The 26,904-nt window shown below is 35.7% G+C and overlaps 2 protein-coding genes across 6 annotated transcripts in view; both read left to right on the top strand.

The window, feature by feature from the left end:
• LOC6044546 (sodium/potassium/calcium exchanger Nckx30C) overlaps positions 1 to 26,904 on the top strand; it is a 238,898-nt gene that overhangs the window by 174,935 nt on the left and 37,059 nt on the right. For all 5 annotated transcript variants that reach the window (XM_038253213.1, XM_038253212.1, XM_038253211.1 and 2 more), the window contains one exon: positions 23,707 to 23,914. In XM_038253213.1, the coding sequence (XP_038109141.1) occupies positions 23,707 to 23,914 (208 nt within the window). The remainder of the gene's footprint in view (positions 1 to 23,706; positions 23,915 to 26,904) is intronic.
• LOC119766883 lies at positions 1,543 to 4,943 on the top strand. Its single transcript, XM_038253216.1, has 3 exons — positions 1,543 to 1,932; positions 2,509 to 2,676; positions 4,683 to 4,943. Exons 1-3 carry the CDS (start codon positions 1,883 to 1,885, stop codon positions 4,798 to 4,800), a joined length of 336 nt encoding a protein of 111 aa, XP_038109144.1. The 5' UTR covers positions 1,543 to 1,882; the 3' UTR covers positions 4,801 to 4,943.

Below are 26,904 nucleotides of genomic sequence, written 5' to 3'. Positions count from 1 at the left end.
ATGAAATTTACCACAAAAATGTTGAATTGTAAGAAAGAATTTATATTATTGCATTAAAAAATGTGTAATTTGTGGCTGAGAAAGTGGAAGGATAGGTAGTGAACTGTCATCCATTTCAGAGAACGTGAGTAAAACATTTGATTCAAACGAATATTTTTCATGACTTTCAGGGTACTTTGTGGGCGGCAATCAGTTAGCGGCCGGGGGCCGCTCTAAGGACTCGGGTTGGTTTTTAGCACCTATTACTTTAAGGTTAGACGGAACGCGTCTGCAGTAGACAGAACATGTTTACGGTTTACGGTGTTTTCTTTAAAGGTGCTTCCAAAAATGCTAGTCGTGATATCAATAGAGTTATCCATAGATGCGCATGTATTGCTTGTACGTACACGAAGGGTTTTTAGGTTAAAATTTGTACCCGCCATCAAAAACAAATGGTAAGCTAGTGTGCGTGAGATCGGGCTTAGATAGCTTTATATGGCGCTGCTTTCCCGTTTTACTTTTAGTTATATCGTTCACCCAAAGTTAAAGAACGAGGGGATAGTCCTCACGAAAAGAAACGTTAGGAAAGTGCTATATTGCGAGAGTATAGTCCTCTCGCGTTTTCATTCGTTCATTGGAACAATTCATCCTATGAGTGGCTTATATTTGTTTATTGTTTTACAAACGACCGCCTCTTAGTCACCGAACCATGGTGGACCATACGGCAAAGGCATGGTTCAATATGCCGAAGTTCTTGGATTCGAGCCTCAGTACCGGTACTTTTTTTTGATAGATGAACCTTTTTTGGAAAATGAACCATGAGTAAAGTACTCTCGGTAATTTCGGGATTTATTCTCTCCGTCCGCACACAGTAGAACTTTACTAATAAATCGTGCTCTTTATCCTCTCGTATGCCGATGCCCAGTTCTGGGTATTGGAATTCAACAATTATTTAATTAATTTTATGTTTTTAAACATTGCACAAGATTGAAAATAATTTCACCAGAGTTGCTAAGTCAGAGCCTTCGTAGGCGAAATCAAGCCTTTTTCACGATTTGCAGTCGACAAATTTGGAGAAGCAGGAATCGGAAAATTATTTAAGCCATAGTAAATTAATTTTGCATAAATTGTACGACTTAAGATTGAGCCATTTCGAGGGGCGAGACACCAGCTCAGTTGATTAAAAATAATCGTTTAGTTGATTAGAATTTTCAATGGAACACAGGACGGGGGTTTTTCAAAATTGCCGCCAGGTTCGCTTTTGTTGAACGCTATATTCTTCTGGTGATACATTCGATGAACTAATTTTTAGCCAATAGATAGCACCACTGTAATGTAAACAGTTACCGTACGGAGTAGTAACATTGGTCTTTAAAAAAATAATTAAAATTTTCGTATTTTCACGCAATTTTCGAACTAAGCTATATAAAAGTAAGTTGAACTAACAAATCTATAGTGCAATATTTTTAACTTATCGTTTTATGGTGATATCTGCCTTCAATCAGCAAAAATACATTTTCATTTCAATACCGTATAATGGTACTGTACGGTAGGATTTATCTGTTTATGTTTACTTCTGTTGTTTTTGTTTATCTTGATTTTTTCGGTCCTTTTCGCGGTAAGATTGCCGAATCGTCAGGATAGTGCGGTATTTCATGTGGCCGCAGCGAACGGAATCTATTACAGCGCTGGTGGACGACTTCTTAACAGTAAAAAGCTTTACCAGCAACAATCGGCTCCTGCGGCTGATAACTGTTGTGGTTGCGGGGGCTACGCAGATTCCACCGTTGCTGAAGGCGATTCCATCTTGGCATACCAAATGTTAAGAATGTCCACAATCCTAACCCGGGAACGGGAACTCCATCAACCTAGGCAATAGAGAAACTGGCTCGCAAGCGACGAAATGCTGTGTAACGCTTCCGATGTAAGCTGGAGAAACCTGAACTATGCTGGGTACATCTTGAACGTGTTTTCGTTCGGAATTTTGCTATATTTGCTACTTTTATTCGTTTATCTTAACCGGGGGGGTGGCAACCCTATTCCGACCAAAGCAAACTGGCAACAGTCGACATTAGCACGGTTGTCAAATGAGAGCCCACAACAAAAGCACTAGCTGTCAAATGGTAGCCCATAACAAATCATTGTTTGGGTTTTTGATTTTCAAATTTCCCGCAATTCAAACGATAAATACCTGAAAAAACACGTGAATTGTGTTGCTGATGCCAAATTCTATCATATCCTTGGAGATTCCATCCCAATATTGGCTCAAAATTCATATCGAAAAAAGTGATTTTTCTGTTTACCTTTTTTTGCTTTTTTTCTTTTGGTCGATCAAACAGTGCGCCCGTACACTGTGAATCGGCATTACACATTTTTCAGTTTGGTTTTACACATTTGCATGGGACTTTTGAGTTTAACCAGGATAACACACTTCGTGTTACCAAAGTATTATGAATAATACTGATTCTGAGTGTTTGTTATCTGAACTTCCAAGATGGCGGCTTCTTCGCTACCCCCTGATCTTAACAGTCACCACCCCGAAAGATTGTCGCGGCCTGCGGTGATGAGCCTGATAGCACTGACGACGTCAGTGCTGATAGGCTCGAGGGTCAAATCGGCCAGTCCATCCAAGACCAGCAACGGAACCTTCGATTCGGTGAGAACAGCAGCAGGAGGCTATCTCGACCAAGCTGAAGGGTAACGCAAGGGGAGGATCTGTTTTAGTAGGGAAGGTGGGGCAAGACGACCATATGGGGCAAGAGGAACAATCGTTCGTACGGCCGTAATTTTTGCAATTTTGATTATTTCCAGTATGAGGAATTGTTGCTAGCAATGCAATTAGCTGATTCTACTAACCCATAACCGCCAAAACGACATAAACGCCTCGGGGCATAAGATTTAATGAAGATTTTTTCAAAACCATTGTTTTCTTATAATATTTGGAAAGTACAAAATAAGGCTTAGGGTTTATTTAAAGACTCATTTTATCAAAATGCTATTTTTCCTAGATCAGTTGTTGGCGCCAACGCCAAAGTAGATTTAATTTGCCCAAGAAATGATTTTAATCTTAAAAGAAATAGTTTCCAACCCATATGATTTTTCTAACAGTGTCAGGTAGAGTGAATTTGCAAGAATAATCCATCCATTTCCACAGTGTCAGTTAATCCTTCTATTGTTTAAGCACATAACACAACACAAATGTACCCGCACATACACGCCACATATTGAAGAAGAAAGGAAACAGCAGCATGTAAATAACCGCATACCAACTCACCATTCGTGTCCTTTCCCTTTCACACATGTTTCATTCATGTATTTCACAGCACACAATAGGCTCAAGGACGCGCAGCGCGCGTTTGAGTAGGCAGCTTGCGCAAACAGACCAATAGGAGAGCAGGGAGTAGGAATGAAAGAAATGAATGAATGAAAAGAAGAAGTGGTGTGTACATGGTTTAGGGAAGAAGGATTGCGCACCCGATAGGAGATTAAATAATAAGAATACTTTTTCGTTGCAAGAATGAAGAAGATTCGGCAAAATTGCCCGAAAATTTATGCTTAAAAACCAAATGAATTTGTTAGTCCGTAAGTCAGTTTAAGCTTGTAAATATAGAAGTTAACATCGTGAAACAAGCTGTTTTCTTGCATCCTGGCCAAAGGAGTCCACTGGAAGAAAGTCGTTGTGAATACAGTCCACTCGCCGATTGTCGCCTTGAAGCTGTGTTGCACAAGTTAGTGTTGTATCGTTGGTGAACGCTTGAGTGGCAAATCCGTCCGTCTTGGACATTAACGAAGAGTTAAGTTGAAAGCCCACAAGATAGCTGCCACGAAATTCCCCGCAACACAGTGGAAAGGTTGGACAGTCAAAAAGCCCTCCTGGAGCCGGGCCTAGCGCTCCTACATCAGTAGTGCCCCTACCAATGACTTGCACCTATTATAAAGTATGATTTAACTCTTGGTTCGTTTTGTTGAGAGCTTTTAAAAAAATTTGTTCAGGTGGGGCAAGTGTACCATATAGATTTTTGGTATGGAAAAAAAAAACGAACTGCTGCAACAGCATATTTTATTGGGAAATAAATACATAAAAGTACATAGAAACTGAAAAACAGTTGTTGAAAAAAAAAAATTCCATTCAAAATATAGCGATGTTATGAAAATTTACTATTAATCATCTTAGAATTATTTTTTTCGTAAAAACGAACAATTTTTTAGTAAACTATTATGGCGTTTTCAGACAAATCTGTCACCGCGCCACCATTGGTTTAGCTTCCGCGCCACAGGAGCGCGGTGACAGATTTCTCTAATATCCGTATATTATTAATTCTAAAAATGAAAGAAACGTTTCAAATACATTCTAATCTGATGTATCTAAGTAATAACAGTTCAATAATTAGCAAATTAACATGTTGTTTCATGCATTGTTCCTCTTGCCCCAACGGGTTGTTCGTCTTGCCCCTCTAGTTGAGTAGAACGTACGGAAAATCAAAAAAATTAAAATCAATTTTTGACATTAAAAAACTAGATTTTTTAAAATCTTGTTCTATCAAAGTCTTAGTCAAGACCTGGAATAGGATGATTATACAAAAATCCGATTGATTTTTTAACGATTTTAGTGGGTTTAGTGGGTTATAACGAGCATTTCCTTAGCTTGTTACTCTTGCCCCACTTTCCCCTAACTAGTGGTTGATATTTTCATTGTTTTCCAGAACCTACGGCTGGACAACTCGCTGCAATCGGAAATGTCCACTGGTCCACGAGCTGAAGATGAGGACACAAAGCCGGACCAGGAACGGAAGAAGTCGGCCAGCGACAATCGGATTTTGACGAATCTGGACCAGGTGAACTCGGATAACATCGGCGCCTTACAAAAGCATCCGCGGAAGCCGATCTTTCTGCTGCGAAATGGACCAAGCATTGACCAAGGCGCGTCATGGAAAACGGTGAATTTGAAGCAGGCCTCTCTTGTCACCGTCAGCCAGTCCGAGTGGCAGTCAAGTTGCGATCCTATTATCGATGGTGGCTTTGATAAAGCTGTGTTTTGTATGATAATATAATTAAAAAAAAAAAAAACAAGGCAAATAAAATTAATGCTATGTGCCCAAAAGTTGACCCTTTTTTCCAAAAAAAAATTAAAATTAATAAAACATTCGGAAAAGTAGTATTCCTGAAGAACCGCATTTCGGTCTTGGAGATGCGACGTGACCTGCGAACCTATACCAATGTAGCGAGACCGACCCAACCAAAGGTCTTCCAACAAACCATCGTACCGAAAAACCAACGCCGACCACGACGTCGAACCCGGAGTTCCGCTGCAAGTCCTATCTAACCTACAAGGCATCCTAACGCGAGCGAGCGAAAGGTGAGGGAAAAAATCTGTATCTCAACTTCCTCCAGCCACAGCTCTAAACTCTCAAAAGTGCCGCCAACGTCACCAGACACTGCTGCACGACGAATCGAAACAAAGATCCGTACGGAAATCAGTCAACCCGCAGACCGTTGCACCATCTGGCAACCAGCCGCCAGTTTCCCAACCCGCTGGCCAAGAACCACAACAGTCTACTTCGGCAATGTGTAACTACACCCAGACGGTGAAACCCGTCATGCTGCTGGCGGCGTTTGTCCACCTGCTATACGACAAGGACAGACCTGTGCCATGCCGGCTTCGGCTGGACAATGCAGGTTAACTTTATTACTAAACAGATTACAAAACGGCTGAATACAAGTCGAGTAGCTGCAAACGTTCCCGTCTGAGGAATCGGTTCAGTCGATGACGATCCAGCTCCAGTCGCTCCACAGCTTCGCTGTTAACGTGCAGTGGCTTATCGCCCTCAAGATAACCGAGATGATTCCGTCGGCCCCGTTTAGCTCGTCCGAATGACCGATTCCTGCGAACATTCAGCTGGCCGACCCGAGCATCCTGTGGTTCCTGTAGCTGGAGAAACAGTTCAAGCCTGAAACGGTAGAACGATGAGTTTGTTATCGAGTACGAACCCCTGAGATACTGCAAGTCGATTGAAGAGCCCGAGCACGTACCTGACTGAAGTCGCTACTTAATGCCCCACCACGCCTTCCTTCGCCCCTCGAGTTCCACAACCAAACTGAGGGTAGTCTTCGACGCTTCGGCGTGTGCTGTCGAAGATCGGCTAGTGTTTCGATGTGCTGGGCCAACTCTCACCGGTCATCATCAAGACCAACTCGAGCTGCTCAGGTAGAAATTGCAATCTAAGCTGGTGGGCAAGGTCCAGCGTTGAAACTGTCGTTCCGGAACGTCGTACTGTGGTCGGACTGCCAGGTGTTAGGCCTGATTCAATCGTCTTGTTCATCCCAGAGATGAGGGCGGCCTATTTTGGCAAAGCGATGAATTTCAAGGGAGACAAGGCCACCCGTATGCGTTCAACGACCAGATAGCGACCTGCTGCCAGCCGAAAGAGGTCGTCTGGTCGTTTATCCCTCCAGGGACGATAAATTTCGGTGACGTCTGGGAGGTAGCTGTGAAGAGCAAGAAATATTATCTCAAGCGCAGATTGAAGAACGCACGGCTTACCTTCGAGCAGTAGGCCACAGTTCTTGCGCTTTTCTCCATACCCGCAGTTCATCCAGCTTTCTCTTCAACCCCTTAAACCTCGAGCAGGCCGCGTTGTTCTTGTCGTAAATGTGGATCAAAACCGCAACTGCACCGTTGGAACCTTGAATTGCACATCCGCCGCTGACAACAAGTTAACTGTTCTGTTGAATGCCGACCCGGCTTGAGTTTCCGTACGATCCTCGCGATTATACGCACCCGTTCGTTGACGGGGGAGGGGGAATTTTCTGAAACCCACTTAATGTTTTTTCCGGAACGGGTCAAGCAAACTCCGGCAGCTAGATAAGATAAAATGACCGCGACTAGGTATAACAAATGACGAGTGTGCTTTTACTTTGACAACCACTTACCATGATTGTTAGTCGGTTCCGGCCGGATTGTGGTAGGTTCCTTCAGGGTAAATGTAACCAGCTACCACGTGTAATGAACCGACCGAAGGCATTCAAAACAAAACATCAGGGTTTGACAATCAGCCTGACAGATCTAGCTGTCAAAGCATCAGGCGAGAAAGAGAAAAAAAATCAATAATATGGCTGCAGCTGTCACGCTGGTAGCAAGGCTGTATATCACAGGTACTCGCGATCTTGCTTTGCATTAGTGTGAGTGCATGGCTTCGTGCCACTAAAACCAAAACAATAACAAACGAACAATGGACCGTGCCAGGAAAACCAAAACATAAACAATGTCAGTGTCAGTGGAGTGAGAGAGTCAGAGATAACGATTTTGACAACCGCACTACAACACACTCAATCGCGAGTACCTTAGGTAGAAAGCCATGGTTCGGAAGGAAGTCTACGTGTGGTCTTCTTCCGGCCGACCGCAGTCACGGCTTCGAGAACTCAGAGGATACTACGTCAGGAACTGGAACGAGGAGGAGGAGGCGGGCCCGAGGACGAGCTGAAAAAACGCGTCATAAAAACGGAGTCACCGGCATTGATTCCGCAGGCAGCAGTGTATCGTCGTCGGTGTTTGATGCGTTCAAGGGATTCACCGGGGTGACGTAGACACCGGCGTTTTAACCGGCCGAAGGAGGAGTCAGTCCAGTTTCACTTTCGCGGTGGCCACGACGTCCGCGCTGGGAGCCAGCATCTTTGCCACGACCAACCCGAGCAAGCAAGTCTTTTTTGGGGTTGGAATCCCGCCGAAGGAGGACACACAGGCTCCGCCGGCAAAGGCACCGCGGATGAGGAGTATGCTGCCAATGTGAAGGCGCTCAAACTGGCCGAGGCCACTTGGATTTCGGAGAAGGTCAAGGAGAATCCGGTGTGCAAGCTGACGCCGATCTTCAAAATCACGAAAAGTATCTGGATGAGATCAAGGCCAAGAAGAGTAACAGCAACACACAAAGGAGTCAACGGCCGCAAAGCCGGACACTAGCAGATTCACGTTTGGAAGCGACGCTCCAGTGACGACGACAAACACGGCCGTTTGTTCCCGGCACTGTCCCCGCCGTTTTCCGTGGCGTGCTTCTCAGGCAGCTCTAAGTGGTTTTGCATGTTGGATCGCTTTTGTAGGGTCTTCTTAGAGATCCGGACGTTCATCCGGATTTAAGCTGGCCGTATCGCAAATGTAGTCATTTACCCGAAGTATCGCAAAAAAAAAAAATGATTTTTAAACCACCTACCCCCACCTCGTAACAAAATTTCCAAACAAATGAAAAAATTGTATGGAGCGTAACACAGCCTCCGGCGTGTACACAAATACCACAATCAAAAAAATAACAATCCTATGGTTAACATTACTCCGGAGAAATTCATATCAAGATTAACCAGTCCACGCCCGAACCCTCTTGGCTTTCCCGTAGGTGGTAGTGTATTAACTGTATATGATGTATTTGGAACATACAGTTACATCGGCGTTGATCCAATTTTTTTTTTATGAGGCCGAGATGGCCGAGAGGGTTGGGGCGTGGGTTTAGTAATCTAGATGTGCCTTACCTCCGAGTTATTGTTATGTTTTTTTATGTGCATTTTTTTTCTTTCTTACATTCCTTTTGTGTACACGTTTTCTCATACAATATTATATGCTTTGGATCTCAAAGGTGATGTGCATGCTTTTGCATGCGATTTAACCATCGGTTTTTTGCTGTGTAATTAAACATGAAGTTTCTCTGTTGGTTTGCTAGCCTTGAGGTAAACTCCTTAAAAATAATCAGCTTAAAATAAAACAATCACTGTCTCAATCTCAGCCAAAAATATCCACTGCATTTACAGTTTTTCTTCATACAACAAAAAAAAGTATCCGTCAGAAATCACACCAAGCATTTGTAGAGCGGACTCGCGCCTTAGCCCGCTCTGCTACCAGACCTATACGAATGCATTTCTACTGTATCGGCCACTATGGTTCGTTAATCGAATGAAGGTCATTATCCGGTATAAGCCACTCAATAGGATTGCTACATACAAAATAATGTTATGAAAAAAATAGGACGGCAAAAAGGCAAAAATGCACAAATGATTAAAAAAACTGTCTTTAAAAAAAATGTTACGCTGGTAAGAAATATTATTTTATTTTTGTTGAATCATACCTACTTCGGTTGTGATAGAGCTAAGAATTTATTTAAAATCATTGTAAGCTTAACGGCAACAGAAAGTTTGACCATTCGGTAAAGTGTGAGCATACAGTGTGTCATATAAATGTCTGTACACTCCTGCAAGGAAGCATGTAAAATAAACTATACTATCTTATTATCAAACAAGTTGTTTATAAAACCCAACACGATTCAGTTCATTAATTGAAAGCAAAAGATAGCAATGCCCCGAGTAATAATGTTGAAAAATTATGTGCTTTTTTATTTAATGATATTTTTCCGAACCGTAATGTACTAACAATTATTCGACTCACTGTAAGGTTAAGTAGAATAAACGTCAATATCGATTCATCGATTAAGCAGTTTTATTAAACCGACGAGTTAGATTTTTTCAGTGTAATGACACAGATGTACTAAAATGTTCTATATTTAGAAATCATCGAATGGTCAAAGTTTACACTACAATTTACAAGTGAAAACTGACAGCTGAAGTTATCTTGCGAGTAAAAATTTTAGGAAAGGAATTTATTTTATTTTATTTATTCTTAAAAATATTCAAACAATTATTCTGAATAAATTCGAAATAACCTAGCAGTCTGGTTCTATGAAACCAACTGAAGTTATCTTGCAGCCTAATTCCATAAAACCAACCGAAGTTATCTTGCGAGTAAAAAATTTAGAAGGGAATTTATTTTATTTTATTTATTCTTAAAAATATTCCAACAATTATTCTGAATTAATTCGAAATTGCCTAGCAGTCTGGTTCTATGAAACCAACTGAAGTTATCTTGCAGCCTAATTCCATGAAACCAACTGAAGTTATCTTGCGAGTAAAAATTTTAGAAGGGAATTGATTTTATTTTCTTTATTCTTAAAAATATTCCAACAATTATTCTGAATAAATTCGAAATTACCTGGCAGTCTGGTTCTATGAAACCAACTGAAGTTATCTTGCAGCCTTATTCCATGAAACCAACTGAAGTTATCTTGCAGCCTTATTCCATGAAACCAACTGAAGTTATCTTGCAGCCTTATTCCATGAAACCAACTGAAGTTATCTTGCGAGTAAAAATTTTAGAAGGGAATTTATTTTATTTTATTTATTCTTAAAAATATTCCAACAATTATTCTGAATAAATTTGAAATTACCTAGCAGTCTGGTTCTATGAAACCAACTGAAGTTATCTTGCAGCCTAATTCCATGAAACCAACTGAAGTTATCTTGCAGCCTTATTCCATGAAACCAACTGAAGTTATCTTGCGAGTAAAAATTTTAGAAGGGAATTTATTTTATTTTATTTATTCTTAAAAATATTCCAACAATTATTCTGAATAAATTTGAAATTACCTAGCAGTCTGGTTCTATGAAACCAACTGAAGTTATCTTGCAGCCTTATTCCATGAAACCAACTGAAGTTATCTTGCAGCCTTATTCCATGAAACCAACTGAAGTTATCTTGCGAGTAAAAATTTTAGAAGGGAATTTATTTTATTTTATTTATTCTTAAAAATATTCCAACAATTATTCTGAATAAATTTGAAATTACCTAGCAGTCTGGTTCTATGAAACCAACTGAAGTTATCTTGCAGCCTAATTCCATGAAACCAACTGATGTTATCTTGCGAGTAAAAATTTTAGAAGGGAATTTATTTTATTTTATTTATTCTTAAAAATATTCCAACAATTATTCTGAATAAATTTGAAATTACCTAGCAGTCTGGTTCTATGAAACCAACTGAAGTTATCTTGCAGCCTTATTCCATGAAACCAACTGAAGTTATCTTGCAGCCTAATTCCATGAAACCAACTGAAGTTATCTTGCGAGTAAAAATTTTAGAAGGGAATTTATTTTATTTTATTTATTCTTAAAAATATTCCAACAATTATTCTGAATAAATTTGAAATTACCTAGCAGTCTGGTTCTATGAAACCAACTGAAGTTATCTTGCAGCCTTATTCCATGAAACCAACTGAAGTTATCTTGCGAGTAAAAATTTTAGAAGGGAATTTATTTTATTTTATTTATTCTTAAAAATATTCCAACAATTATTCTGAATAAATTTGAAATTACCTAGCAGTCTGGTTCTATGAAACCAACTGAAGTTATCTTGCAGCCTTATTCCATGAAACCAACTGAAGTTATCTTGCAGCCTTATTCCATGAAACCAACTGAAGTTATCTTGCGAGTAAAAATTTTAGAAGGGAATTTATTTTATTTTATTTATTCTTAAAAATATTCCAACAATTATTCTGAATAAATTTGAAATTACCTAGCAGTCTGGTTCTATGAAACCAACTGAAGTTATCTTGCAGCCTTATTCCATGAAACCAACTGAAGTTATCTTGCGAGTAAAAATTTTAGAAGGGAATTTATTTTATTTTATTTATTCTTAAAAATATTCCAACAATTATTCTGAATAAATTTGAAATTACCTAGCAGTCTGGTTCTATGAAACCAACTGAAGTTATCTTGCAGCCTTATTCCATGAAACCAACTGAAGTTATCTTGCAGCCTTATTCCATGAAACCAACTGAAGTTATTTTGCGAGTAAAAATTTTAGAAGGGAATTTATTTTATTTTATTTATTCTTAAAAATATTCCAACAATTATTCTGAATAAATTTGAAATTACCTAGCAGTCTGGTTCTATGAAACCAACTGAAGTTATCTTGCAGCCTTATTCCATGAAACCAACTGAAGTTATCTTGCGAGTAAAAATTTTAGAAGGGAATTTATTTTATTTTATTTATTCTTAAAAATATTCCAACAATTATTCTGAATAAATTTGAAATTACCTAGCAGTCTGGTTCTATGAAACCAACTGAAGTTATCTTGCAGCCTTATTCCATGAAACCAACTGAAGTTATCTTGCGAGTAAAAATTTTAGAAGGGAATTTATTTTATTTTATTTATTCTTAAAAATATTCCAACAATTATTCTGAATTAATTCGAAATTGCCTAGCAGTCTGGTTCTATGAAACCAACTGAAGTTATCTTGCAGCCTAATTCCATGAAACCAACTGAAGTTATCTTGCGAGTAAAAATTTTAGAAGGGAATTTATTTTATTTTATTTATTCTTAAAAATATTCCAACAATTATTCTGAATGAATTCGAAATTACCTGGCAGTCTGGTTCTATGAAACCAACTGAAGTTATCTTGCAGCCTTATTCCATGAAACCAACTGAAGTTATCTTGCAGCCTTATTCCATGAAACCAACTGAAGTTATCTTGCAGCCTTATTCCATGAAACCAACTGAAGTTATTTTGCGAGTAAAAATTTTAGAAGGGAATTTATTTTATTTTATTTATTCTTAAAAATATTCCAACAATTATTCTGAATAAATTTGAAATTACCTAGCAGTCTGGTTCTATGAAACCAACTGAAGTTATCTTGCAGCCTTATTCCATGAAACCAACTGAAGTTATCTTGCGAGTAAAAATTTTAGAAGGGAATTTATTTTATTTTATTTATTCTTAAAAATATTCCAACAATTATTCTGAATTAATTCGAAATTGCCTAGCAGTCTGGTTCTATGAAACCAACTGAAGTTATCTTGCAGCCTAATTCCATGAAACCAACTGAAGTTATCTTGCGAGTAAAAATTTTAGAAGGGAATTTATTTTATTTTATTTATTCTTAAAAATATTCCAACAATTATTCTGAATGAATTCGAAATTACCTGGCAGTCTGGTTCTATGAAACCAACTGAAGTTATCTTGCAGCCTTATTCCATGAAACCAACTGAAGTTATCTTGCGATTAAAAATTTTAGAAGGGAATTTATTTTATTTTATTTATTCTTAAAAATATTCCAACAATTATTCTGAATAAATTTGAAATTACCTAGCAGTCTGGTTCTATGAAACCAACTGAAGTTATCTTGCAGCCTAATTCCATGAAACCAACTGAAGTTATCTTGCGAGTAAAAATTTTAGAAGGGAATTTATTTTATTTTATTTATTCTTAAAAATATTCCAACAATTATTCTGAATAAATTTGAAATTACCTAGCAGTCTGGTTCTATGAAACCAACTGAAGTTATCTTGCAGCCTAATTCCATGAAACCAACTGAAGTTATCTTGCGAGTAAAAATTTTAGAAGGGAATTTATTTTATTTTATTTATTCTTAAAAATATTCCAACAATTATTCTGAATAAATTTGAAATTACCTAGCAGTCTGGTTCTATGAAACCAACTGAAGTTATCTTGCAGCCTAATTCCATGAAACCAACTGAAGTTATCTTGCGAGTAAAAATTTTAGAAGGAAATTTATTTTATTTTATTTATTCTTAAAAATATTCCAACAATTATTCTGAATTCATTCGAAATTACCTGGCAGTCTGGTTCTATGAAACCAACTGAAGTTATCTTGCAGCCTTATTCCATGAAACCAACTGAAGTTATCTTGCGAGTAAAAATTTTAGAAGGGAATTTATTTTATTTTATTTATTCTTAAAAATATTCCAACAATTATTCTGAATAAATTTGAAATTACCTAGCAGTCTGGTTCTATGAAACCAACTGAAGTTATCTTGCAGTCTAATTCCATGAAACCAACTGAAGTTATCTTGCGAGTAAAAATTTTAGAAGGAAATTTATTTTATTTTATTTATTCTTAAAAATATTCCAACAATTATTCTGAATTAATTCGAAATTACCTGGCAGTCTGGTTCTATGAAACCAACTGAAGTTATCTTGCAGCCTTATTCCATGAAACCAACTGAAGTTATCTTGCGAGTAAAAATTTTAGAAGGGAATTTATTTTATTTTATTTTATTTATTCTTAAAAATATTCCAACAATTATTCTAAATTAATTCGAAATTACCTGGCAGTCTGGTTCTATGAAACCAACTGAAGTAATCTTGCAGCCTTATTCCATGAAACCAACTGAAGTTATCTTGCGAGTAAAAATTTTAGAAGGGAATTTATTTTATTTTATTTATTCTTAAAAATATTCCAACAATTATTCTGAATAAATTTGAAATTACCTAGCAGTCTGGTTCTATGAAACCAACTGAAGTTATCTTGCAGCCTAATTCCATGAAACCAACTGAAGTTATCTTGCGAGTAAAAATTTTAGAAGGGAATTTATTTTATTTTATTTATTCTTAAAAATATCCCAACAATTATTCTGAATTAATTCGAAATTACCTGGCAGTCTGGTTCTATGAAACCAACTGAAGTTATCTTGCAGCCTTATTCCATGAAACCAACTGAAGTTATCTTGCGAGTAAAAATTTTAGAAGGGAATTTATTTTATTTTATTTATTCTTAAAAATATTCCAACAATTATTCTGAATAAATTTGAAATTACCTAGCAGTCTGGTTCTATGAAACCAACTGAAGTTATCTTGCAGCCTAATTCCATGAAACCAACTGAAGTTATCTTGCGAGTAAAAATTTTAGAAGGGAATTTATTTTATTTTATTTATTCTTAAAAATATTCCAACAATTATTCTGAATAAATTTGAAATTACCTAGCAGTCTGGTTCTATGAAACCAACTGAAGTTATCTTGCAGCCTAATTCCATGAAACCAACTGAAGTTATCTTGCGAGTAAAAATTTTAGAAGGAAATTTATTTTATTTTATTTATTCTTAAAAATATTCCAACAATTATTCTGAATTCATTCGAAATTACCTGGCAGTCTGGTTCTATGAAACCAACTGAAGTTATCTTGCAGCCTTATTCCATGAAACCAACTGAAGTTATCTTGCGAGTAAAAATTTTAGAAGGAAATTTATTTTATTTTATTTATTCTTAAAAATATTCCAACAATTATTCTGAATTCATTCGAAATTACCTGGCAGTCTGGTTCTATGAAACCAACTGAAGTTATCTTGCAGCCTTATTCCATGAAACCAACTGAAGTTATCTTGCGAGTAAAAATTTTAGAAGGGAATTTATTTTATTTTATTTTATTTATTCTTAAAAATATTCCAACAATTATTCTGAATTAATTCGAAATTACCTGGCAGTCTGGTTCTATGAAACCAACTGAAGTAATCTTGCAGCCTTATTCCATGAAACCAACTGAAGTTATCTTGCGAGTAAAAATTTTAGAAGGGAATTTATTTTATTTTATTTATTCTTAAAAATATTCCAACAATTATTCTGAATAAATTTGAAATTACCTAGCAGTCTGGTTCTATGAAACCAACTGAAGTTATCTTGCAGCCTAATTCCATGAAACCAACTGAAGTTATCTTGCGAGTAAAAATTTTAGAAGGGAATTTATTTTATTTTATTTATTCTTAAAAATATTCCAACAATTATTCTGAATAAATTTGAAATTACCTAGCAGTCTGGTTCTATGAAACCAACTGAAGTTATCTTGCAGCCTAATTCCATGAAACCAACTGAAGTTATCTTGCGAGTAAAAATTTTAGAAGGAAATTTATTTTATTTTATTTATTCTTAAAAATATTCCAACAATTATTCTGAATTAATTCGAAATTACCTGGCAGTCTGGTTCTATGAAACCAACTGAAGTTATCTTGCAGCCTTATTCCATGAAACCAACTGAAGTTATCTTGCGAGTAAAAATTTTAGAAGGGAATTTATTTTATTTTATTTATTCTTAAAAATATTCCAACAATTATTCTGAATAAATTTGAAATTACCTAGCAGTCTGGTTCTATGAAACCAACTGAAGTTATCTTGCAGCCTAATTCCATGAAACCAACTGAAGTTATCTTGCGAGTAAAAATTTTAGAAGGAAATTTATTTTATTTTATTTATTCTTAAAAATATTCCAACAATTATTCTGAATTAATTCGAAATTACCTGGCAGTCTGGTTCTATGAAACCAACTGAAGTTATCTTGCAGCCTTATTCCATGAAACCAACTGAAGTTATCTTGCGAGTAAAAATTTTAGAAGGAAATTTATTTTATTTTATTTATTCTTAAAAATATTCCAACAATTATTCTGAATTAATTCGAAATTACCTGGCAGTCTGGTTCTATGAAACCAACTGAAGTTATCTTGCAGCCTTATTCCATGAAACCAACTGAAGTTATCTTGCGAGTAAAAATTTTAGAAGGGAATTTATTTTATTTTATTTATTCTTAAAAATATTCCAACAATTATTCTGAATAAATTTGAAATTGCCTAGCAGTCTGGTTCTATGAAACCAACTGAAGTTATCTTGCAGCCTTATTCCATGAAACCAACTGAAGTTATCTTGCGAGTAAAAATTTTAGAAGGGAATTTATTTTATTTTATTTATTCTTAAAAATATTCCAACAATTATTCTGAATTAATTCGAAATTACCTGGCAGTCTGGTTCTATGAAACCAACTGAAGTTATCTTGCAGCCTTATTCCATGAAACCAACTGAAGTTATCTTGCGAGTAAAAATTTTAGAAGGAAATTTATTTTATTTTATTTATTCTTAAAAATATTCCAACAATTATTCTGAATGAATTCGAAATTACCTGGCAGTCTGGTTCTATGAAACCAACTGAAGTTATCTTGCAGCCTTATTCCATGAAACCAACTGAAGTTATCTTGCGAGTAAAAATTTTAGAAGGGAATTTATTTTATTTTATTTATTCTTAAAAATATTCCAACAATTATTCTGAATAAATTTGAAATTACCTAGCAGTCTGGTTCTATGAAACCAACTGAAGTTATCTTGCAGCCTAATTCCATGAAACCAACTGAAGTTATCTTGCGAGTAAAAATTTTAGAAGGAAATTTATTTTATTTTATTTATTCTTAAAAATATTCCAACAATTATTCTGAATTAATTCGAAATTACCTGGCAGTCTGGTTCTATGAAACCAACTGAAGTTATCTTGCAGCCTTATTCCATGAAACCAACTGAAGTTATCTTGCGAGTAAAAATTTTAGAAGGGAATTTATTTTATTTTATTTATTCTTAAAAATATTCCAACAATTATTCTGAATAAATTTGAAATTACCTAGCAGTCTGGTTCTATGAAACCAACTGAAGTTATCTTGCAGCCTAATTCCATGAAACCAACTGAAGTTATCTTGCGAGTAAAAATTTTAGAAGGAAATTTATTTTATTTTATTTATTCTTAAAAATATTCCAACAATTATTCTGAATTAATTCGAAATTACCTGGCAGTCTGGTTCTATGAAACCAACTGAAGTTATCTTGCAGCCTTATTCCATGAAACCAACTGAAGTTATCTTGCGAGTAAAAATTTTAGAAGGAAATTTATTTTATTTTATTTATTCTTAAAAATATTCCAACAATTATTCTGAATTAATTCGAAATTACCTGGCAGTCTGGTTCTATGAAACCAACTGAAGTTATCTTGCAGCCTTATTCCATGAAACCAACTGAAGTTATCTTGCAAAAAATTGCCTTGCAAAAAATGAGCTGTAATTACCTTGAAGAAAGTTATTTTGCAAAAATCGAGCTGAAGTTACTTTGCAGAAATAGAACTGAAGTTATCTTGCAGAAAGTTATCTCGCATTTTTGAGCTGAAGTTATCTTGCAGAAAGTTATCTTACAGATTCGATGATTTTAGAAAAAAACATCGCTGCAAGATAACTTCTGTGCTAAAAAGTTATCTTGCAGCGATGTTTTTTGATTTTTAGTACTTGCAAGATAACTTCTTTAGTACTTGCAAGATAACTTCTGCTATCTATTCAGAGCGACGATCTATTCGTCGGTTAATTTCTGTTGAATTGTGGGATCTTGAGGGTGGCCATCGCCGACACTAATACTTGTGGGAAATTAGACAGCCGCTGGGAGGTTGAGGTCTGGAGAGAAGGATGTTTTGTTCCTTTTATGAATGAGTTTTACTGTGATGGATGTCTGCTATTTCCATCGTCAAGGGTGTTTTTAACGTTTATGGCTTCCACATGGAAGGGTCATTCAACTTTAACTGAGCTAATTTTTGAACTCAAACGACATGCCTTTGGATGTTTTTATTCAGCGATGGAATCATGACAATATTTCATTCTCCAACAGTTTACTTTTCTCAACCACTAAAATAAGACACCTTGTTGTTTTATTGTATTTTGCTAAAAAATAAAAATATAAAAATAACTAAATTAGTGGTTGAAAAAGGATTTCTTCTGTTTAATGAAGAAAAAGCAATATTTTTACTTGGTTTATTTTGGATTATCTGGCACACAGTAGAACCCCGTTATTTTAAATAAACTCAAAATCAATGGAAAAACATCGCTCATGACAACCCAAAAACCACCCAAGCTGTCGAACATCTGCGGAAGCATGGTTTAAACTCAAATTGACAGGGTCTCACTCGATCAGAGCCTTCGAGCAACCCGTTGAAGGACGACCACCGCCGAGAGTAGTCTGTCCGTGCTATTTATCAACTGCCAAGCAGCGTCCCGCTGGCAACGCTGTTACCATAGCTAGATTTATGAAGTTGGAGTAAAATGTCATAAATTAAAAGCTCCCAGCGGAATTAGCAATGACAAATCGTTTTCCCTCCCTCACACACACACACCCACAGCAAACACAGCTGTCGTAGCGGTGCCTCTAGTTGGTTGTGGGCGCTGGACCTCCCCCTCTGCCAAGAAGGACAGCCCCTCCCCCAACAGTCATCACACAGCCGGAGACGAAAAGCGTGCCATTTTTAACCACCGCATGCAAAAGTGCTTTTCCCACCGGGAGATCCGATATCCATTAATGATGGTGGCTCTGGTGGTGGGTGGTGATGCTGGCTCAGCAAAACGTGTTTCAGCCGGTTGAGATCTGGGATTTTGCTTAACAGCAGTACGATTTGGGCCGGGGAGGGGTATGGTTCCCGTCTGTGATGTAAATTGTTTCGAGGTCCCTTTTCTGGGAAGATGGATTGAATTAATTAATAATTGAATCTAATTTATCGAAAATTATGCTTCTCTGGCACTAAATTAGTGCGCTGAAGGATGATAGCAAAATTAACATGAAAGAGTCTGATTTGCACAATTAGCTTGAACAAAATAGTAATACGATCACAGTACGTTCCACTTGGACTTGGAAATTCAAAACTAGGCTGATTTGTGAAAAAGCATAGGGGAGAGTGGGGAGATTTGATCCCCTTGTTTTGTATCGCACATAACTCTGTCAATTCCTCACAAAACTAGAAACTTTTTTCATGAATTGAAAGCTTAAACATTCATCTATGTTTGGCTAATAAGGGTATTTCGTCAGATGAACTCTTCGAATCATGCCAAGCGTTTAAAAAAAAATATTTTAAACCGGCATTTTAAAAGTGGTAGGGGTAACTTGATCCCCCTTTCAACATTTTGAAGAAATCTTAAGCAAAATGTTTGTTATTCATCCAAACTTTTAATACAGCAATTTCACATAAAACCTGTACGTTTGTGTTCACAATATAACAAGTTTAGTATGTAAAATATTTAAAAACTTAAAATATTATTTTTTAGACCAAAATTAAGCATGTTTACAAAAGCTGGAAATTTTTGTTAACAAAGTTTTTGAAAAAATGTTCAAACTGCAGTAAGTTATGTACTACCATACTAAAGGAAACTATGTATGAAAACCCAGTCCAATTAATTAATCTTGAGGCTGATTCCAGTGACTGTCAAAATGCAGGGATCAAGTCTCCCTAACTCCCTAAAAATAGTATGACGATAAATTTAACATCAAATGCGTAAGGGTTTTGGAGTTGATAAGTTTATCAAACAATTCAAAAATATTTTTTTGAATAATTTTTTAGTGTTTTCTATGCATATCAAAAAAAGTAAAAAAAGATCTCTTGGAAGTTTTTTGCAGCTCGTTTTAGAAAAATGTGTGTAACTTAATCTAAACATTTTTTTATTTTTTGCTTTGTTTTCTACAATGAGTTTGAGTTAATTTCGCACAACTTTCTAGAACAAAGCTAATTGTTTTACCCACATGCTGACGACATACAGGCTTGGGATCAAGTCTCCCCACTCTCCCTTACATATTGTTTGATCGAACGTTGGTAATTTTCAATCTATGATTCAAAATTACAATCTGTTATCTCAACAATTTTAAGAATAATGTATGACTGAAAGATTTAATTATGAATAATCTCCAAATCAGTAATTATCATCGAAAAACTAAACTTCTGCGCAGGATCAACTCAACGGATAGTAGGAATTTGAGGGCCCCAGAAACACGTGCACTTTAAATTTTTCAAACATATTTTGACATTACCGAATGATTTTTCTCCAAAGTTTGTATGGGAAATTAGGGCAGTTCGTCGCTCTTGCATACAATCCAAAAATTGCATACAATATAAACCAAACACTAACAAACCGCACTAATTCTCCATTCTAACTTTGGAGAAAAACCATTGCCCTTGCCAAATATTTTCGAAAAATACAAGGTGTTTCTGGGGATCTCAAAGTTCATGTTTCCCTTCGAGTTGAACGTGCGCAGAAATTTTGTTGGTCAGCACAATCAATAATCTTAAAATAGTGTATAATTTGTGTGCAAACCAGGGCAGAAAATGGGATTTTTTGTCAAAGAACCAACCTCACGCAAATTTAAGTGTCAATTTTGAGCCAAATTTATTACGATTTAGGGTTTGTTTGATCGTTGTAGTTTGTATGACAAAGATCAAATAAAAATATAAGAATAAACATCGCTTCAGGAATTGGTCTGCTGGTGGCGCAGGTTTCACAAAAATTTGTCCAAGTGTAAGATTCTTGCAGGAAATTCAATTCCCTACAACTTTGTCCAAGGTGGTAAGAAGCTCCGAGTTGAGTTTCCCGGCAAAAATTAATATCACGGCATGCCAATTAAAAACATGGAATTCCACAGTGCTTTAGCAGCATTCTTAAAACTGTGTTATTTTAGAACAATTTTGCACAAGAAAATTACTGTCAAAATAAGCAATAGTTTTGGGCACAATATATCAACGAGCAATACAAACGCAAATTTGTATAATTCAGCTAAATTTTTGATTAATAAATGTAATGAGATTTTTATAAATCAAAATGATATGCAAATATATCTACAAAACACAGTGCATCCTAAACGAGTTATTTAAGAAACGTAAAATCAGAAAAATATGTAATTTTTTTTCTGTTTTACTATGGTTTTCAGAAACAAGAAAATTTGAAAATTGCAGAAAAAATTTGAGCACAGTTCTTCTTGAAAATCAGGTTTTGAAACTTTTGGTGATGATCATTTTTGAAAATTAAAAGAGCTTTTACGTTTTGTACCAATCTGTAGCCCAAAAAATTGTTTCATGATTTTTTTTAATTCGATTTGAAATGCAATGTATTCTGACTAATTTGCAATCATATTTTTTCATGTTTATAAATTTTCAATGCAAATTCAAATTTCAGACATTATTTTTTAAAGGATCAATTTGAAAAAAAAACTTAAACAAAATTTGTAATGGCTTAATCGTTGTTTAACTATTTTTTACCTATCTTTGAATATTTTGGTTATCTTGTTAAACGTATTTCAGATTCTTTTTTGATTTTTTCTATAAAAAAAAAATAAAAAAAATAGAAGAAATTTTAACATGTTAAAACACATTTTTCATTCATGACATGTTGTAAATGAAGTTACCATGAAATGCCACACAATTTTACATATTCTTTTGTTGAATTCCTCCTCTGAGCAGTTCTCTACGAAATCGGTATTTTTTCTTTAATTTTATTTTTTTAATCCGTATGAAACGTTTTTGGCGCCTTTGGTATGCCCAAAGAAGCCATTTTGCATCATTAGTTTGTCCATATAATTTTCCAAACACATTTGGCAGCTGTCCATACAAAATGATGTATGAAGATTCAAAAATCTGTATCTTTTGAAAGAATTTTTTGATCGATTTGGTGTCTTCGGCAAAGTTGTAGGTATAGAAAAGGACTACACTGAAAAAAATGATACATGGTAATTTTTTTTATCTGGTGATTTTTAATTTAACTGTTTGTCACTAAAACATGATTTGCAAAAAAAAACACTATTTATTTTTTTATTTTTTGATATGATTAGGGGACATCAAATGTCAGCTTTTCAGAAATTTTCAGAACGTGCAAACCATCTTTGACCGAGTTATGATTTCGACTTACCGAAGTCACATAGAATTGCTCCTTAGTGTATTTAAACTTTGAATTTTAATTCAAACAGTCCACACGATAGTTAAATTAAACTGGAAAGCACTTGTTGAAAAAATATTGCAATGTTTAACGAGATGCAGATTACCGAGATTTTAAAAGAGCTTGAAATTTGCCATGGATAATACAATGAGAAGTAAATTCATTTCATAACAAATAAACTTTTATTCAAAGCAGTTTTATCAATATTATTTTTGAATCTCAGTAAACGTGAAGAAAATTAAAGCAAAATAAATGTTTTTAATAATAATAAATAAATGAAGTTGTTTTATTCAGTTTAGTTTAATTTAGTTTAGCCGGTTGTCGCACTTACATCAATTTCAGGCTGTGTCAAGATAGCACGACAAGATTGAAACTTCTTTCATAGGAAAAGTGACAACAATACACAGAGTTTTTTGATTTTTATTAAAGTTCAAAAGGCATTATGAGCTGCACAAAATGGCGTTCTTAACTTAATTTGACTCACAATGCACGCGCGACAATTTAGAACGACAGCTACGATATTTTCATAAAAGGAGTTTGCTTGTAACGATCACCATTTATCGCGATTTTACGAAAAAAGTTTTGATATTTTTTGAAATTCTCTACTTTAAAAGGGTTAATTTTGGAGAGAGATATTTTTCAAGATCAGTAAAACATGGATAGCAATCGGCTTATGATTTTTATTTAAATAACAAAATAGTAAACGTATTTTTTGCAATGAATATTTTGTGTTAACACTTTTCACGACCACTGGAGTTTGGAGAAGTGTCAGATTGAGCAATCTTCTCTTAATTAGGAGGATTTCACAAAATATAGTAAATATGTTTTTTATTGGAAAATTAGATGTGATTTGAGGATGTTACTTTTTGCGTCTTTTACGTTATTTTTTTAAGCACTTTCATATGTTAAGCAATGAGTAGAAATAATCAACAAATTTTCAAGAAAAACCTCTTTCATAAATGATGCAATAAAAAAAATAAAAAAGGTAATCAAATATTAATATTCCATCACCCGTTGCACCGATTGTGCACGTCCTTGAGCACATCATATTTGTGAAAAACTGAGAGGCTGTGGGTGTGTTCGTGTATGATGTACACATAAAATCATTGGAGTGTGTCACAGCATAAAAAAACACACTTTTCACTCATCCATAGTGTTCCAGTACGTCGTTGTTGTTTCATTCCGTTCAAGGTTTAATTAAAAGTTGTTCGAGGTGTTTGTTTCATGTTTTCACCATTATCACACACATACAAACAGTTTACTGTAGGCGTGTTTCGAAAATTTCGTTTAATATTTGTTAACTTAGCCAGCCGCTTTTTCGCTTCAACCATGTATTTCCGTTGACGATTGTTTGTACAACACTCTGAGATTGGATTGGACCAGACGGACGAAATTTAAGGGAAACTGTTCAAAATTTTCAAGCATTTCAAGGAGTCACAATGCTTTGTGGTTTCTTGGAGTACTACAAACACACACACATACACTTCATTCCAAGACAAACCATCCCCTCACCAGCTTCCGGCAAGCCGCGACCCGTGACTAACCCGTTGTTCTGTTCCGTTTCTCCCCCTCCTCCCCCCTGCAGGGCAACGCGGCCAACTCGTCGGAGACGTCGATGGCGACGCAACCGGGCGGTTCGGTGACGTCGAGGGCGGCCTCGGAGAGCCGGTCGGGGCCGCCCGGTTCGAGTAGTGGCAGTGTTCCGATTCATCAGAATCAAACCGCAACCGGGGCCAAATTCCGACACGGTCTGCTGCAGCTGATGATCCACACGATAGACCCATTGCACGATGGTAAGTCGGCGGCGCGAGCCCTCAAACCCCTGCATCGCGCCGTTGCCAGCATTTTCCGTTTAGTCTAGGCGTTTTTTTGTTGAGCAAAATAAAAAAAAATGTTGACGAGCATAAAAAAGCACCCCATGCTCGCCGAGATTGCCTAAAATAAATATTGCGATGTTCGATGTTTGTCTGTTACACATACAACGATAAGCAAATGAGAGAAAAAGTCGGAGAAAAAAACCCCTGCAAAATAGGGTAACTGGATCAAATTTTGCCAAATTTTTGAAAAGCCAATAGTAACCAAAATAAGATCCACTTACCCTATTGTGAGCAAAAATTCGCGTTTTTTTTTCGTTAAAATTCCCAACTTTTTATTTTTGCTTGCGATAACAGAACAGCAAAAGCGACCAGCGAGCTTTTTTTCAGTTTGGCACATTCCACCCCCTTCTCCTTCAAACGCGCACCAGGAGAAGCGCGGTTGCTCATTTTTTCCCGCTGCTAATAATAACATCCATCACGTAGAATTTTCATTCTTTTTTCGCGACCTCTCCCCGTCGTCATTTTCTTTGTTTGAAAATATTCACAATCTAGATCGGCAAGTGACGTTCTATTCTTCTTGGGCGAAAGTTTGGTATCGGCGATAAATTTTCAGGCAGCACGGTGAAAAATGAAGACTTAATAGATTGGCGGTGGCTTTTAGGAGCGGTGACGAAAAGCTCGGAGCGAGATAAGGCTTTTCTTTCTTTTACGTTCTATTGTGTCTCTAATGACATTTTTTTTTATAAATTTACAGCAATAAAAAAACAATGGGAAAAAGTTCATTAGCATTCCAAAATTCATTGGATAAACAAGAAAAATCTAACCAAAACAAAACAAAACTCAGAACGTTTGAGAAGTTTCGCCAATAGTTAATCGAATATTTGATTGAAAAAGGAAAGCTGATGGAAAATCTAACAACTTCATCGGAGATGTGTTAATTCAAGGTCCGATAAATATTTTTAAATTCCCTAAAACAATTTTTAAAGAACCTGAAAATGTATTGTCGAGCTATTATTACAAGCGATATCTTTTAGGTCAGGCCTGCCCAACGTCCGGCCCGCGACGGCTTTTCAAAATAGTTTTATGACCGGCCCTTAACCCTCTAATGCCCATGGTTACTCCAGAGCACCACTTATTATTGGATTCAAAATTAAATTTCTCTGCAACCATTAATTTTTTTTCAACCTGCTTTAACCTGCGTTAGTTAATATAGAATGTTAACCAATAATCATTAAAATTTCGTCCAATTTAGTCGATCCAGTTACGAGTAATGTGGAAAAACGTAAAATATCTCGATTTTGCTCTGGGCGGGAGGGGTTAAGGCTGTTCATTAAATATAAAAAAAAATGAACTAAAAAAAAGCTAGAGTTCAATATTTAACATATTAAAACAACATTCTTCATGTTTAAATTTAATTCTTATAATTTCTATATTGATATTTTCAAACTGAAAAATAATGCTAGAAAACAAAATTATCCATTTCGCAAAATTAAGAAATTTAACTTGGATTGTCTAAAAATGTACAAAATGACTCTAAATTTAAATTTATTTTAGTTTTAACTGTGTGTACATCACATTGAAGTTTTTTTTTCTATTTTAATTTTTTCAAATAACTAAGCAAAACCTAATGTATTTTTCTACGACAAATTTTCTGTAATAATGTTTTTTCATGAAAAAAACGCCTAAAAAAGCAAATTATTCGTACTGATCGCTGCAAATATTTTCAAAATATTGAGAAATGACTCAAAATGAGTCAAGAAATTAGGGAGCAAAAATACATTTTTCCATAAAATTTGAATTTCGAAGAGTAATAAATTGAAAATTTTCAAAATATTGTAATAAAGATGTACAACAAGGTTTTTTTTGTAAAAGATATTCGAATCCAAGTTTCGTTTGAATAAATTTTATCATGTCTCATTGATTTTGAGTATTGAGGAAATTAAACTTTAAAAAAATTGCAACGACCTTTAAAATTTTAATGTTCTTTTTAAATTATATCGAAGTATTTGTTTGCAATCGCCAAAAACAATAACTATACAATTTTAAACAAACAAAAATTAAAATATGTCAGATTAAAACATTTTTGAAAGTTATCTTTGTGTTTTATTCTTAAAATTAAGATATACTTTTTACTTTTTTGGTGTGGTGTGGTGTGTGCAACCAACCAAACGGGACCACGCGGTCGCTTCTTACAAATTGAGTTGTTTCCATGTATTTTTAGATCTACATTCTATACATGCAAATAACTCGCATAGGCATTTGGAAGGTGTTAGCTCTGCCGAGCTTCGGTGACCCATTTCTACGCTGGCTAGCCGAGCGCGAGGTACTTCAGCTTTATCGACAAGCCCCGCCCTGAAGAACGTTTGGACCAATCGGATTCAAACGTTATTTAGAACTTCCGAACCCTTGTCAAATGGACAAGGACCCAGCGCGTATATAGTTGATAGTAACAGTATTCCTAATTCCAGTCATAGCTCACCAAGTCGCGAAGGCATATTGGTTAGCATTTTGCTTACCAATCCAAAGGACGGGGGATCGAACCCCGACTCGAGCGGCTTTGATTTTTCGTTCATGTTCAGAGTTTCAAGATTTATATTTCCAATACTTTCTCGTTGCGAGCAGATGGGAATCGAACCCAGGACCATTCGCTTACAAAGCGAACGCCGTGACCAGTAAGCCACGGCCGCTCCTTAAGATATACTTTTTACTTTTTTCAACTTTTATCAGATATTAGTTCCGGCCCGAAAAATCAGATATGGCCCGCAGGGCCAAAATGTTAGGCACCCCTGTTTTAGGTCGTCAATTGCAACATTTATTTAAAAAAAGATAAGTGAGGAGCACTCTCTTACGATTTTTTCACTTGGTAATTGGTTTGTTTTCAAATATTCAATAATTCCATAAGTAAGTTAAATCCAAGTGGTCCAAAATGTGTCTTCGTTTGTGGTTTTTGTTTAAACATTTTAAAT

The sequence above is a fragment of the Culex quinquefasciatus genome, chromosome 2, assembly GCF_015732765.1.
Source record: "Culex quinquefasciatus strain JHB chromosome 2, VPISU_Cqui_1.0_pri_paternal, whole genome shotgun sequence".
In the NCBI taxonomy this organism is placed as follows: Eukaryota; Metazoa; Arthropoda; class Insecta; order Diptera; family Culicidae; genus Culex; species Culex quinquefasciatus.
Note: the sequence above shows the minus strand (reverse complement) of the source record. Positions and strands in the feature narration are given on the sequence as shown.